At 60.9% G+C, this 16,067-nt stretch overlaps 1 protein-coding gene across 1 annotated transcript in view; it reads right to left on the reverse strand.

Annotated features, from left to right (window-relative positions):
- Window positions 1–16,067, reverse strand: part of CRY2 (cryptochrome circadian regulator 2) — an 83,988-nt gene that overhangs the window by 4,037 nt on the left and 63,884 nt on the right. The window contains exon 11 of the mRNA XM_068261714.1: window positions 15,821–15,957. Coding sequence (XP_068117815.1) covers window positions 15,851–15,957 — 107 coding nt within the window. The 3' untranslated portion in view covers window positions 15,821–15,850. The remainder of the gene's footprint in view (window positions 1–15,820; window positions 15,958–16,067) is intronic.

Genomic DNA, 16,067 nt, shown 5'->3' on the forward strand with positions numbered 1-16,067 from the left:
ACAGTAGCCCTGCCCTCCTGGCTGCTCAGTGTGACTGGCACTATGGCTGCAACTGCTCAGCACTGCCACCTGCTGGCCACACAGTGCCCCTGCCCTCCTGGCTGCTTAGTGTGACTGGCACTATGGCTGCAGCTGTTCAGCACTGCCACCTGCTGGCCATAGTGCCCCTGCCCTCCTGGCTGCTCAGTGTAACTGGCACTATGGCTGCTCAGCACTGCCACCTGCTGGCCACACAGTGCCCCTGCCTTCCTGGCTGCTCAGTGTGACTGGCACTATGTGCTGCAGCTGCTCAGCACTGCCACCTACTGGCCACACAGTGCTCCTGCCTTCCTGGCTGCTCACAGTGTGACTGGCACTATGGCTGCAGCTGCTCAGCACTGCCACCTGCTGGCCACACAGTGCCCCTGCCCTCCTGGCTGCTCAGTGTGACTGGCACTATGGCTGCAGCTGCTCAGCACTGCCACCTGCTGGCCACACAGTGCCCCTGACCACCCGGCTGCTCACAGAGTAACTGGCACTATGGCTGCAGCTGCTCAGCACTGCCACCTGCTGGCCACACTGCCCCTGCCCTCCTGGCTGCTCAGTGTCACTGGCACTATGGCTGCAGCTGCAAGCTGCACAGCACTGCCACCTGCTGGCCACACAGTGCCCCTGCCCTCCTGGCTGCTCAGTGTGACTGGCACTATGGCTGCAGCTGCAAGCTGCACAGCACTGCCACCTGCTGGCCACACAGTGCCCCTGCCCTCCTGGCTGCTCAGTGTGACTGGCACTATGGCTGCAGCTGCAAGCTGCACAGCACTGCCACCTGCTGGCCACACAGTGCTCCTGCCCTCCTGGCTGCTCAGTGTGACTGGCACTATGGCTGCAGCTGCTCAGCACTGCCACCTTCTGGCCACACAGTGGTCCTGCCCTCCTGGCTGCTCAGTGTGACTGGCACTATGGCTGAAGCTGCTCAGCACTGCCACCTTCTGGCCACACAGTGCTCCTGCTTTCCAGGCTGCTCAGTGTGACTGGCACTATAGCTGAAGCTACTCAGCACTGCCACCTGCTGGCAACACAGTGGTCCTGCCCTCCTGGCTGCTCAGTGTGACTGGCACTATTGCAGGCCACACAGTGCCACTGCCCTCCTTGCTGCTCAGTGTGACTGGCACTATGGCTGCAGCTGCGCAGCACTGCCACCTGCTGGCCACACAGTGCTCCTGCCTTCCTGGCTGCTCATAGTGTGACTGGCACTATGGCTGCAGCTCCTCAGCACTGCCATCTGCTGGCCACACAGTGCCCCTGCCCTCCTGGCTGCTCACAGTGTGACTGGCACTATGGCTGCTCAGCACTGCCACCTGCTGGCCACACAGTGCTCCTGCCTTCTCACAGTGTAACTGGCACTATGGCTGCTCAGCACTGCCACCTGCTGGCCACACAGTGCTCCTGCCTTTCTGGCTGCTCACAGTGTAACTGGCACTATGGCTACAGCTGCTCAGCACTGCCACCTGCTGGCCACACAGCGCCCCTGCCTTCCTGGCTGCTCACAGTGTGACTGGCACTATGGCTGCAGCTGCTCAGCACTGCCACCTGCTGGCCACACAGTGCCCCTGCCCTCCCGACTGCTCACAGTGTAACTGGCACTATGGCTGCTCAGCACTGCCACCTGCTGGCCACACAGTGCCCCTGCCTTCCTGGCTGCTCAGTGTGACTGGCACTATGGCTGCAGCAGCACAGCACTGCCACCTGCTGGCCACACAGTGCTCCTGCCCTCCTGGCTGCTCACAGTGTAACTGGCACTATGGCTGCTCAGCACTGCCACCTACTGGCCACACAGTGCCCCTGCCCTCCCGGCTGCTCACAGTGTGACTGGCACTATGGCTGCAGCTGCACAGCCCTGCCACCTGCTGGCCACAGTGCCCCTGCCCTCCCGGCTGCTCACAGTGTAACTGGCACTATGGCTGCAGCTGCTCAGCACTGCCACCTGCTGGCCACACAGTGCTCCTGCCTTCCTGGCTGCTCACAGCGTAACTGGCACTATGGCTGCAGCAGCTCAGCACTGCCACCTGCTGGCCACACAGTGCCCCTGCCCTCCTGGCTGCTCACAGTGTGACTGGCACTATTGCAGGCCACACAGTGCCCCTGCCCTCCTTGCTGCTCAGTGTGACTGGCACTATGGCTGCAGCTGCTCAGCACTGCCACCTGCTGGCCACACAGTGCCCCTGCCCTTCTTGCTGCTCAGTGTGACTGGCACTATGGCTGCAGCTGCTCAGCACTGCCACCTTCTGGCCACACAGTGGTCCTGCCCTCCTGGCTGCTCAGTGTGACTGACACTATGGCTGAAGCTGCTCAGCACTGCCACCTGTTGGCCACACAGTGCTCCTGCCTTCCTGGCTGCTCAGTGTGACTGGCACTATGGCTGCAGCTGCTCAGCACTGCCACCTGCTGGCCACACAGTGCTCCTGCCTTCCTGGCTGCTCATAGTGTGACTGGCACTATGTCTGCAGCTGCTCAGCACTGCCATCTGCTGGCCACACAGTGCCCCTGCCCTCCTGGCTGCTCACAGTGTGACTGGCACTATGGCTGCTCAGCACTGCCACCTGCTGGCCACACAGTGCTCCTGCCTTCCTGGCTGCTCACAGTGTAACTGGCACTATGGCTACAGCTGCTCAGCACTGCCACCTGCTGGCCACACAGTGCCCCTGCCCTCCTGGCTGCTCACAGTGTGACTGGCACTATGGCTGCAGCTGCTCAGCACTGCCACCTGCTGGCCACACAGTGCCCCTGCCCTCCTGGCTGCTCACAGTGTGACTGGCACTATGGCTGCAGCTGCTCAGCACTGCCTTCTGCTGGCCACACAGTGCCCCTGCCCTCCCGACTGCTCACAGTGTAACTGGCACTATGGCTGCTCAGCACTGCCACCTGCTGGCTACACAGTGTCCCTGCCCTCCCGGCTGCTCACAGTGTGACTGGCACTATGGCTGCAGCTGCACAGCCCTGCCACCTGCTGGCCACAGTGCCCTTGCCCTCCTGGCTGCTCACAGTGTGACTGGCACTATGGCTGCAGCTGCTCAGCACTGCCACCTGCTGGCCACACAGTGCCCCTGCCTTCCTGGCTGCTCACAGTGTGACTGGCACTATGGCTGCAGCTGCTCAGCACTACCACCTGCTGGCCACACAGTGCCCCTGCCCTCCTGGCTGCTCACAGTGTGACTGGCACTATGGCTGCTCAGCACTGCCACCTGCTGGCCACACAGTGCTCCTGCCCTCCTGGCTGCTCAAAGTGACTGGCACTATGGCTGCAGCTGCTCAGCACTGCCACCTGCTGGCCACACAGTGCTCCTGCCTTCCTGGCTGCTCACAGTGTAACTGGCACTATGGCTACAGCTGCTCAGCACTGCCACCTGCTGGCCACACAGTGCCCCTGCCCTTCTTGCTGCTCAGTGTGACTGGCACTATGGCTGCAGCTGCTCAGCACTGCCACCTTCTGGCCACACAGTGGTCCTGCCCTCCTGGTTGCTCAGTGTGACTGACACTATGGCTGAAGCTGCTCAGCACTGCCACCTGTTGGCCACACAGTGCTCCTGCCTTCCTGGCTGCTCAGTGTGACTGGCACTATGGCTGCAGCTGCTCAGCACTGCCACCTGCTGGCCACACAGTGCTCCTGCCTTCCTGGCTGCTCATAGTGTGACTGGCACTATGTCTGCAGCTGCTCAGCACTGCCATCTGCTGGCCACACAGTGCCCCTGCCCTCCTGGCTGCTCACAGTGTGACTGGCACTATGGCTGCTCAGCACTGCCACCTGCTGGCCACACAGTGCTCCTGCCTTCCTGGCTGCTCACAGTGTAACTGGCACTATGGCTACAGCTGCTCAGCACTGCCACCTGCTGGCCACACAGTGCCCCTGCCCTCCTGGCTGCTCACAGTGTGACTGGCACTATGGCTGCAGCTGCTCAGCACTGCCACCTGCTGGCCACACAGTGCCCCTGCCCTCCTGGCTGCTCACAGTGTGACTGGCACTATGGCTGCAGCTGCTCAGCACTGCATCTGCTGGCCACACAGTGCCCCTGCCCTCCCGACTGCTCACAGTGTATCTGGCACTATGGCTGCTCAGCACTGCCACCTGCTGGCTACACAGTGTCCCTGCCCTCCCGGCTGCTCACAGTGTGACTGGCACTATGGCTGCAGCTGCACAGCCCTGCCACCTGCTGGCCACAGTGCCCTTGCCCTCCTGGCTGCTCACAGTGTGACTGGCACTATGGCTGCAGCTGCTCAGCACTGCCACCTGCTGGCCACACAGTGCCCCTGCCTTCCTGGCTGCTCACAGTGTGACTGGCACTATGGCTGCAGCTGCTCAGCACTACCACCTGCTGGCCACACAGTGCCCCTGCCCTCCTGGCTGCTCACAGTGTGACTGGCACTATGGCTGCTCAGCACTGCCACCTGCTGGCCACACAGTGCTCCTGCCCTCCTGGCTGCTCAAAGTGACTGGCACTATGGCTGCAGCTGCTCAGCACTGCCACCTGCTGGCCACACAGTGCTCCTGCCTTCCTGGCTGCTCACAGTGTAACTGGCACTATGGCTACAGCTGCTCAGCACTGCCACCTGCTGGCCACACAGTGCCCCTGCCCTCCTGGCTGCTCACAGTGTAACTGGCACTATGGCTGCTCAGCACTGCCACCTACTGGCCACACAGTGCCCCTGCCCTCCCGGCGGCTCACAGTGTAACTGGCACTATGGCTGCAGCTGCTCAGCACTGCCACATGCTGGCCACACAGTGCTCCTGCCTTCCTGGCTGCTTACAGTGTAACTGGCACTATGGCTGCAGCAGCTCAGCACTGCCACCTGCTAGCCACACAGTGCTCCTGCCTTCCTGGCTGCTCAGTGTCACTGGCACTATGGCTGCAGCTGCTCAGCACTGCCACCTGCTGGCCACACAGTGGTCCTGCCGTCCTGGCTGCTCAGTGTGACTGGCACTATGGCTGCAGCTGCTCAGCACTGCCACCTGCTGATCCACACAGTGCCCCTGCCCTCCTGGCTGCTCACAGTGCGACTGGCACTATGGCTGCTCAGCACTGCCACCTGCTGGCCACACAGTGCCCCTGCCCTCCTGGCTGCAGCTGCTCAGCACTGCCACCTGCTGGCCACACAGTGCCCCTGCCTTCCTGGCTGCTCAGTGTGACTGGCACTATGGCTGCAGCTGCTCAGCACTGCCACCTGCTGGCCACACAGTGCCCCTGCCTTCCTGGCTGCTCAGTGTGACTGGCACTATGGCTGCAGCTGCACAGCACTGCCACCTGCTCGCCACACAGTGCTCCTGCTTTCCTGGCTGCTCAGTGTGACTGGCACTATGGCTGCAGCTGCTCAGCACTGCCATCTGCTGGCTACACAGTGCCCCTGACTTCCTGGCTGCTCAGTGTGACTGGCACTATGGCTGCAGCTGCTCAGCACTGCCACCTGCTGGCCACACAGTGCTCCTGCCTTCCTGGCTGCTCACAGTGTAACTGGCACTATGGCTGCAGCAGCTCAGCACTGCCACTTGCTAGCCACACAGTGCCCCTGCCTTCCTGGCTGCTCACAGTGTGACTGGCACTATGGCTGCAGCTGCACAGCACTGCCACCTGCTCGCCACACAGTGGTCCTGCCGTCCTGGCTGCTCAGTGTGACTGGCACTATGGCTGCAGCTGCTCAGCACTGCCACCTGCTAATCCACACAGTGCCCCTGCCTTCCTGGCTGCTCACAGTGCGACTGGCACTATGGCTGCACAGCACTACCACCTGCTGGCCACACAGTGCCCCTGCCCTCCTGGCTGCTCACAGTGTGACTGGCACTATGGCTGCTCAGCACTGCCACCTACTGGCCACACAGTGCCCCTGCCCTCCCGGCTGCTCACAGTGTAACTGGCACTATGAAAAGCTGCTCAGCACTGCCACATGCTGGCCACACAGTGCTCCTGCCTTCCTGGCTGCTTACAGTGTAACTGGCACTATGGCTGCAGCAGCTCAGCACTGCCACCTGCTAGCCACACAGTGCTCCTGCCTTCCTGGCTGCTCACAGTGTCACTGGCACTATGGCTGCAGATGCTCAGCACTGCCACCTGCTGGCCACACAGTGGTCCTGCCTTCCTGGCTGCTCAGTGTGACTGGCACTATGGCTGCAGCTGCACAGCACTGCCACCTGCTGGCTACACAGTGCCCCTGACTTCCTGGCTGCTCAGTGTGACTGGCACTATGGCTGCAGCTGCTCAGCACTGCCATCTGCTGGCTACACAGTGCCCCTGACTTCCTGGCTGCTCAGTGTGACTGGCACTATGGCTGCAGCTGCTCAGCACTGCCACCTGCTGGCCACACAGTGCTCCTGCCCTCCTGGCTGCTCAGTGTGACTGGCACTATGGCTGCAGCTGTTCAGCACTGCCGCCTGCTGGCCACACAGTGCTCCTGCCTTCCTGGCTGCTCACAGTGTGACTGGCACTATGGCTGCAGCTGCTCAGCACTGCCACCTGCTGGCCACACAGTGCCCCTGCCTTCCTGGCTGCTCAGTGTGACTGGCACTATGGCTGCAGCTGCTCAGCACTGCCACCTGCTGGCCACACAGTGGTCCTGCCCTCCTGGCTGCTCAGTGTGACTGGCACTATGGCTGCAGCTGCTCAGCACTGCCACCTGCTGATCCACACAGTGCCCCTGCCCTCCTGGCTGCTCACAGTGCGACTGGCACTATGGCTGCTCAGCACTACCACCTGCTGGCCACACAGTGCCCCTGCCCTCCTGGCTGCTCACAGTGTGACTGGCACTATGGCTGCAGCTGCACAGCACTGCCACCTGCTCGCCACACAGTGCTCCTGCTTTCCTGGCTGCTCAGTGTGACTGGCACTATGGCTGCAGCTGCTCAGCACTGCCACCTGCTGATCCACACAGTGCCCCTGCCCTCCTGGCTGCTCACAGTGCGACTGGCACTATGGCTGCTCAGCACTACCACCTGCTGGCCACACAGTGCCCCTGCCCTCCTGGCTGCTCACAGTGTGACTGGCACTATGGCTGCTCAGCACTGCCACCTGCTGGCCACACAGTGTTCCTGCCCTCCTGGCTGCTCAGTGTGACTGGCACTATGGCTGCAGCTGCTCAGCACTGTCACCTGCTGGCCACACAGTGGTCCTGCCCTCCTGGCTGCTCAGTGTGACTGGCACTATGGCTGCAGCTGCTCAGCACTGCCACCTGCTGGCCACACAGTGCTCCTGCCCTCCTGCCCGCTCAGTGTGACTGGCACTATGGCTGCAACTGCTCAGCACTGCCACCTGCTGGCCACACAGTGCCCCTGCCTTCCTGGCTGCTCAGTGTGACTGGCACTATGGCTGCAGCTGCACAGCACTGCCACCTGCTCGCCACACAGTGCCCCTGACCTCCCGGCTGCTCACAGTGTAACTGGCACTATGGCTGCAGCTGCTCAGCACTGCCACCTGCTGGCCACACAGTGCTCCTGCCGTCCTGGCTGCTCAGTGTGACTGGCACTATGGCTGCAGCTGCTCAGCACTGCCACCTGCTGGCCACACAGTGCCCCTGCCCTCCGGGCTGCTCACAGTGCGACTGGCACTATGGCTGCTCAGCACTGCCACCTGCTGGCCACACAGTGCCCCTGCCCTCCTGGTTGCTCACAGTGTGACTGGCACTATGGCTGCTCAGCACTGCCACCTGCTGGCCACACAGTGCCCCTGCCCTCCTGGCTGCTCACAGTGTGACTGGCACTATGGCTGCTCAGCACTGCCACCTGCTGGCCACACAGTGCTCCTGCCTTCTCACAGTGTGACTGGCACTATGGCTGCTCAGCACTGCCACCTGCTGGCCACACAGTGCTCCTGCCTTTCTGGCTGCTCACAGTGTGACTGGCACTATGGCTGCAGCTGCTCAGCACTGCCACCTGCTGGCCACACAGTGCTCCTGCCCTCCTGGCTGCTCACAGTGTAACTGGCACTATGGCTGCTCAGCACTGCCACCTGCTGGCCACACAGTGCCCCTGCCCTCCCGACTGCTCACAGTGTAACTGGCACTATGGCTGCTCAGCACTGCCACCTGCTGGCCACACAGTGCCCCTGCCTTCCTGGCTGCTCAGTGTGACTGGCACTATGGCTGCAGCAGCACAGCACTGCCACCTGCTGGCCACACAGTGCTCCTGCCCTCCTGGCTGCTCACAGTGTAACTGGCACTATGGCTGCTCAGCACTGCCACCTACTGGCCACACAGTGCCCCTGCCCTCCCGGCTGCTCACAGTGTAACTGGCACTATGGCTGCAGCTGCTCAGCACTGCCACCTGCTGGCCACACAGTGCTCCTGCCTTCCCGGCTGCTCACAGTGTAACTGGCACTATGGCTGCAGCTGCTCAGCACTACCACCTGTTGGCCACACAGTGCCCCTGCCCTCCTTGCTGCTCAGTGTGACTGGCACTATGGCTGCAGCTGCGCAGCACTGCCACCTGCTGGCCACACAGTGCTCCTGCTTTCCAGGCTGCTCAGTGTGACTGGCACTATGGCTGCAGCTGCTCAGCACTGCCACCTGCTGGCCACACAGTAGCCCTGCCCTCCTGGCTGCTCAGTGTGACTGGCACTATGGCTGCAACTGCTCAGCACTGCCACCTGCTGGCCACACAGTGCCCCTGCCCTCCTGGCTGCTTAGTGTGACTGGCACTATGGCTGCAGCTGTTCAGCACTGCCACCTGCTGGCCATAGTGCCCCTGCCCTCCTGGCTGCTCAGTGTAACTGGCACTATGGCTGCTCAGCACTGCCACCTGCTGGCCACACAGTGCCCCTGCCTTCCTGGCTGCTCAGTGTGACTGGCACTATGTGCTGCAGCTGCTCAGCACTGCCACCTACTGGCCACACAGTGCTCCTGCCTTCCTGGCTGCTCACAGTGTGACTGGCACTATGGCTGCAGCTGCTCAGCACTGCCACCTGCTGGCCACACAGTGCCCCTGCCCTCCTGGCTGCTCAGTGTGACTGGCACTATGGCTGCAGCTGCTCAGCACTGCCACCTGCTGGCCACACAGTGCCCCTGACCACCCGGCTGCTCACAGAGTAACTGGCACTATGGCTGCAGCTGCTCAGCACTGCCACCTGCTGGCCACACTGCCCCTGCCCTCCTGGCTGCTCAGTGTCACTGGCACTATGGCTGCAGCTGCAAGCTGCACAGCACTGCCACCTGCTGGCCACACAGTGCCCCTGCCCTCCTGGCTGCTCAGTGTGACTGGCACTATGGCTGCAGCTGCAAGCTGCACAGCACTGCCACCTGCTGGCCACACAGTGCCCCTGCCCTCCTGGCTGCTCAGTGTGACTGGCACTATGGCTGCAGCTGCAAGCTGCACAGCACTGCCACCTGCTGGCCACACAGTGCTCCTGCCCTCCTGGCTGCTCAGTGTGACTGGCACTATGGCTGCAGCTGCTCAGCACTGCCACCTTCTGGCCACACAGTGGTCCTGCCCTCCTGGCTGCTCAGTGTGACTGGCACTATGGCTGAAGCTGCTCAGCACTGCCACCTTCTGGCCACACAGTGCTCCTGCTTTCCAGGCTGCTCAGTGTGACTGGCACTATAGCTGAAGCTACTCAGCACTGCCACCTGCTGGCAACACAGTGGTCCTGCCCTCCTGGCTGCTCAGTGTGACTGGCACTATTGCAGGCCACACAGTGCCACTGCCCTCCTTGCTGCTCAGTGTGACTGGCACTATGGCTGCAGCTGCGCAGCACTGCCACCTGCTGGCCACACAGTGCTCCTGCCTTCCTGGCTGCTCATAGTGTGACTGGCACTATGGCTGCAGCTCCTCAGCACTGCCATCTGCTGGCCACACAGTGCCCCTGCCCTCCTGGCTGCTCACAGTGTGACTGGCACTATGGCTGCTCAGCACTGCCACCTGCTGGCCACACAGTGCTCCTGCCTTCTCACAGTGTGACTGGCACTATGGCTGCTCAGCACTGCCACCTGCTGGCCACACAGTGCTCCTGCCTTTCTGGCTGCTCACAGTGTAACTGGCACTATGGCTACAGCTGCTCAGCACTGCCACCTGCTGGCCACACAGCGCCCCTGCCTTCCTGGCTGCTCACAGTGTGACTGGCACTATGGCTGCAGCTGCTCAGCACTGCCACCTGCTGGCCACACAGTGCCCCTGCCCTCCCGACTGCTCACAGTGTAACTGGCACTATGGCTGCTCAGCACTGCCACCTGCTGGCCACACAGTGCCCCTGCCTTCCTGGCTGCTCAGTGTGACTGGCACTATGGCTGCAGCAGCACAGCACTGCCACCTGCTGGCCACACAGTGCTCCTGCCCTCCTGGCTGCTCACAGTGTAACTGGCACTATGGCTGCTCAGCACTGCCACCTACTGGCCACACAGTGCCCCTGCCCTCCCGGCTGCTCACAGTGTGACTGGCACTATGGCTGCAGCTGCACAGCCCTGCCACCTGCTGGCCACAGTGCCCCTGCCCTCCCGGCTGCTCACAGTGTAACTGGCACTATGGCTGCAGCTGCTCAGCACTGCCACCTGCTGGCCACACAGTGCCCCTGCCCTCCTGGCTGCTCACAGTGTGACTGGCACTATTGCAGGCCACACAGTGCCCCTGCCCTCCTTGCTGCTCAGTGTGACTGGCACTATGGCTGCAGCTGCTCAGCACTGCCACCTGCTGGCCACACAGTGCCCCTGCCCTTCTTGCTGCTCAGTGTGACTGGCACTATGGCTGCAGCTGCTCAGCACTGCCACCTTCTGGCCACACAGTGGTCCTGCCCTCCTGGCTGCTCAGTGTGACTGACACTATGGCTGAAGCTGCTCAGCACTGCCACCTGTTGGCCACACAGTGCTCCTGCCTTCCTGGCTGCTCAGTGTGACTGGCACTATGGCTGCAGCTGCTCAGCACTGCCACCTGCTGGCCACACAGTGCTCCTGCCTTCCTGGCTGCTCATAGTGTGACTGGCACTATGTCTGCAGCTGCTCAGCACTGCCATCTGCTGGCCACACAGTGCCCCTGCCCTCCTGGCTGCTCACAGTGTGACTGGCACTATGGCTGCTCAGCACTGCCACCTGCTGGCCACACAGTGCTCCTGCCTTCCTGGCTGCTCACAGTGTAACTGGCACTATGGCTACAGCTGCTCAGCACTGCCACCTGCTGGCCACACAGTGCCCCTGCCCTCCTGGCTGCTCACAGTGTGACTGGCACTATGGCTGCAGCTGCTCAGCACTGCCACCTGCTGGCCACACAGTGCCCCTGCCCTCCTGGCTGCTCACAGTGTGACTGGCACTATGGCTGCAGCTGCTCAGCACTGCCTTCTGCTGGCCACACAGTGCCCCTGCCCTCCCGACTGCTCACAGTGTAACTGGCACTATGGCTGCAGCTGCACAGCCCTGCCACCTGCTGGCCACAGTGCCCTTGCCCTCCTGGCTGCTCACAGTGTGACTGGCACTATGGCTGCAGCTGCTCAGCACTGCCACCTGCTGGCCACACAGTGCCCCTGCCTTCCTGGCTGCTCACAGTGTGACTGGCACTATGGCTGCAGCTGCTCAGCACTACCACCTGCTGGCCACACAGTGCCCCTGCCCTCCTGGCTGCTCACAGTGTGACTGGCACTATGGCTGCTCAGCACTGCCACCTGCTGGCCACACAGTGCTCCTGCCCTCCTGGCTGCTCAAAGTGACTGGCACTATGGCTGCAGCTGCTCAGCACTGCCACCTGCTGGCCACACAGTGCTCCTGCCTTCCTGGTTGCTCACAGTGTGACTGGCACTATGGCTGCTCAGCACTGCCACCTACTGGCCACACAGTGCCCCTGCCCTCCCGGCGGCTCACAGTGTAACTGGCACTATGGCTGCAGCTGCTCAGCACTGCCACATGCTGGCCACACAGTGCTCCTGCCTTCCTGGCTGCTTACAGTGTAACTGGCACTATGGCTGCAGCAGCTCAGCACTGCCACCTGCTAGCCACACAGTGCTCCTGCCTTCCTGGCTGCTCAGTGTCACTGGCACTATGGCTGCAGCTGCTCAGCACTGCCACCTGCTGGCCACACAGTGGTCCTGCCGTCCTGGCTGCTCAGTGTGACTGGCACTATGGCTGCAGCTGCTCAGCACTGCCACCTGCTGATCCACACAGTGCCCCTGCCCTCCTGGCTGCTCACAGTGCGACTGGCACTATGGCTGCTCAGCACTGCCACCTGCTGGCCACACAGTGCCCCTGCCTTCCTGGCTGCTCAGTGTGACTGGCACTATGGCTGCAGCTGCTCAGCACTGCCACCTGCTGGCCACACAGTGCCCCTGCCTTCCTGGCTGCTCAGTGTGACTGGCACTATGGCTGCAGCTGCACAGCACTGCCACCTGCTCGCCACACAGTGCTCCTGCTTTCCTGGCTGCTCAGTGTGACTGGCACTATGGCTGCAGCTGCTCAGCACTGCCATCTGCTGGCTACACAGTGCCCCTGCCTTCCTGGCTGCTCACAGTGTAACTGGCACTATGGCTGCAGCAGCTCAGCACTGCCACTTGCTAGCCACACAGTGCTCCTGCCTTCCTGGCTGCTCACAGTGTGAATGGCACTATGGCTGCAGCTGCACAGCACTGCCACCTGCTCGCCACACAGTGGTCCTGCCGTCCTGGCTGCTCAGTGTGACTGGCACTATGGCTGCAGCTGCTCAGCACTGCCACCTGCTGATCCACACAGTGCCCCTGCCCTCCTGGCTGCTCACAGTGCGACTGGCACTATGGCTGCTCAGCACTACCACCTGCTGGCCACACAGTGCCCCTGCCCTCCTGGCTGCTCACAGTGTGACTGGCACTATGGCTGCTCAGCACTGCCACCTACTGGCCACACAGTGCCCCTGCCCTCCCGGCTGCTCACAGTGTAACTGGCACTATGAAAAGCTGCTCAGCACTGCCACATGCTGGCCACACAGTGCTCCTGCCTTCCTGGCTGCTTACAGTGTAACTGGCACTATGGCTGCAGCAGCTCAGCACTGCCACCTGCTAGCCACACAGTGCTCCTGCCTTCCTGGCTGCTCACAGTGTCACTGGCACTATGGCTGCAGATGCTCAGCACTGCCACCTGCTGGCCACACAGTGGTCCTGCCGTCCTGGCTGCTCAGTGTGACTGGCACTATGGCTGCAGCTGCTCAGCACTGCCACCTGCTGATCCACACAGTGCCCCTGCCCTCCTGGCTGCTCACAGTACGACTGGCACTATGGCTGCTCAGCACTGCCACCTGCTGGCCACACAGTGCTCCTGCCCTCCTGGCTGCTCAGTGTGACTGGCACTATGGCTGCAGCTGTTCAGCACTGCCACCTGCTGGCCACACAGTGCTCCTGCCTTCCTGGCTGCTCACAGTGTGACTGGCACTATGGCTGCAGCTGCTCAGCACTGCCACCTGCTGGCCACACAGTGCCCCTGCCTTCCTGGCTGCTCAGTGTGATTGGCACTATGGCTGCAGCTGCTCAGCACTGCCACCTGCTGGCCACACAGTGGTCCTGCCCTCCTGGCTGCTCAGTGTGACTGGCACTATGGCTGCAGCTGCTCAGCACTGCCACCTGCTGATCCACACAGTGCCCCTGCCCTCCTGGCTGCTCACAGTGCGACTGGCACTATGGCTGCTCAGCACTACCACCTGCTGGCCACACAGTGCCCCTGCCCTCCTGGCTGCTCACAGTGTGACTGGCACTATGGCTGCAGCTGCACAGCACTGCCACCTGCTCGCCACACAGTGCTCCTGCTTTCCTGGCTGCTCAGTGTGACTGGCACTATGGCTGCAGCTGCTCAGCACTGCCACCTGCTGATCCACACAGTGCCCCTGCCCTCCTGGCTGCTCACAGTGCGACTGGCACTATGGCTGCTCAGCACTACCACCTGCTGGCCACACAGTGCCCCTGCCCTCCTGGCTGCTCACAGTGTGACTGGCACTATGGCTGCTCAGCACTGCCACCTGCTGGCCACACAGTGTTCCTGCCCTCCTGGCTGCTCAGTGTGACTGGCACTATGGCTGCAGCTGCTCAGCACTGTCACCTGCTGGCCACACAGTGGTCCTGCCCTCCTGGCTGCTCAGTGTGACTGGCACTATGGCTGCAGCTGCACAGCACTGCCACCTGCTCGCCACACAGTGCCCCTGACCTCCCGGCTGCTCACAGTGTAACTGGCACTATGGCTGCAGCTGCTCAGCACTGCCACCTGCTGGCCACACAGTGCTCCTGCCCTCCGGGCTGCTCACAGTGCGACTGGCACTATGGCTGCTCAGCACTACCACCTGCTGGCCACACAGTGCCCCTGCCCTCCTGGTTGCTCACAGTGTGACTGGCACTATGGCTGCTCAGCACTGCCACCTGTTGGCCACACAGTGCCCCTGCCCTCCTGGTTGCTCACAGTCTGACTGGCACCATGGCTGCTCAGTAGTGCCACCTGCTGGCCACACAGTGCCCCTGCCTTCCAGGCTGCTCACAGTGTGACTGGCACTATGGCTGCAGCTGCTCAGCACTGCCACCTGCTGGCCACACAGTGCCCCTGCCCTCCTGGCTGCTCACAGTGTGACTGGCACTATGGCTGCAGCTGCTCAGCACTGCCACCTGCTGATCCACACAGTGCTCCTGCCTTCCTGGCTGCTCACAGTGTGACTGGCACTATGGCTGCAGCTGCTCATCATTCATAATGGGCTCAGCAATAGATTCATGGCATAGACATTTATTTCCTGGCAGATTCCTGTTCTGCTGAGCTGTTCTGGGACAAGCCAGCCTCTGTATATAAATTATCCCACAGAGCCGGACTCCCTACCGCACAGCAGCAAAACTCCAGAGCTATGGCTATTTATGTCAAATACTGCAGTCTCTGCGGGCTGATCTGCGCAAAGTGCCCTATCCAGAAAGAACACGCATTACCTATTATTATGGGTTAATGTGTATTTATATAGCCCTGACATCTTCCCCAACATGGTGCAATATAGCCATGTCACTGACTGTCCTCAGAGGAGCTCACACTCTAATCCTACCATAGTCATAGTGTAATGTCCTACCATATTATTATTATGTATTTATATAGCACTGACATCTCCTGCAGCACATTACAGAGTACACAGTCATGTCACTGACTGTCCTCAGAGGAGCTCACAATCTATTCCTACCATAGTCATAGTGTAATGTCCTACCATATTATTATTATGTATTTATATAGCACTGACATCTTCTGCAGCACAATACAGAGTACATAGTCATGTCACTGACTGTCCTCAGAGGAGCTCACACTCTAATCCTGCCATAGTCATAGTCTAATGTCCTACCATATTATTATTATGTATTTATATAGCACTGACATCTCCTGCAGCACATTACATAGTACATAGTCATGTCACTGGTTGTCCTCAGTGGAGCTTGCAGTCTGTTAGCAGTAATAAGTGACACAGGACACAGACAGCCTGTGTAAACTCCTCCTGGCCTAACCATGTTTGGAAAGAACACAAGTAACAGTATAACCATTATCTCAGGCAGGTGTAAGAATTATAACTGCCTGCTAGTGATTGGTTCTCATTCGAGGGGCGAGGCTTAAAGCAGAACTCTGGGAAAGATCACCACTAGAGGAATGCGGCCTCAGTCAGGAGAGTTAGCCGACCTCTGATCTAGAACAATAAAATGACTGGGCTATGTCTGGGAGAACCTGCTGGACAAGAGCACATGTGGTGGGAAATCTAAAGAAACTCAATCCATGATGTACAGAATTTACAAACGCTGTAAGAGCGCCCCCTGGAGCTCCTTCCTAAACGCGCCACATTTCTGGGTATTTTGAAAGGCTGGGGAAGAAACCCCTACAGGTATCTGGAACCCCCACATCCCCAGGACAAAGCCTCGCTTCTTACCTAGAGGATGAGGATATTGGGAAGAGGCCGTCAGAAGTCTCTCCCCAGGACACGCTGCACCTTCTCGGACGGTTCCTCGGCTGCGCTGGCGTGCTTGCGTTTGGGAGATTCGGGGGGGCACGGGGACAGTTTGGAAGCTGCACAGGAAAAGCAGATACAGGAGACCTCAAGGTCATTACTGTTTTTACCATTTGATTGGGCCTATTTCCTAGTCCATAAAATTTGCATAATATTAGCATAAAACTTG

The sequence above is a fragment of the Hyperolius riggenbachi genome, chromosome 11 (genome assembly GCF_040937935.1).
Source record: "Hyperolius riggenbachi isolate aHypRig1 chromosome 11, aHypRig1.pri, whole genome shotgun sequence".
In the NCBI taxonomy this organism is placed as follows: Eukaryota; Metazoa; Chordata; class Amphibia; order Anura; family Hyperoliidae; genus Hyperolius; species Hyperolius riggenbachi.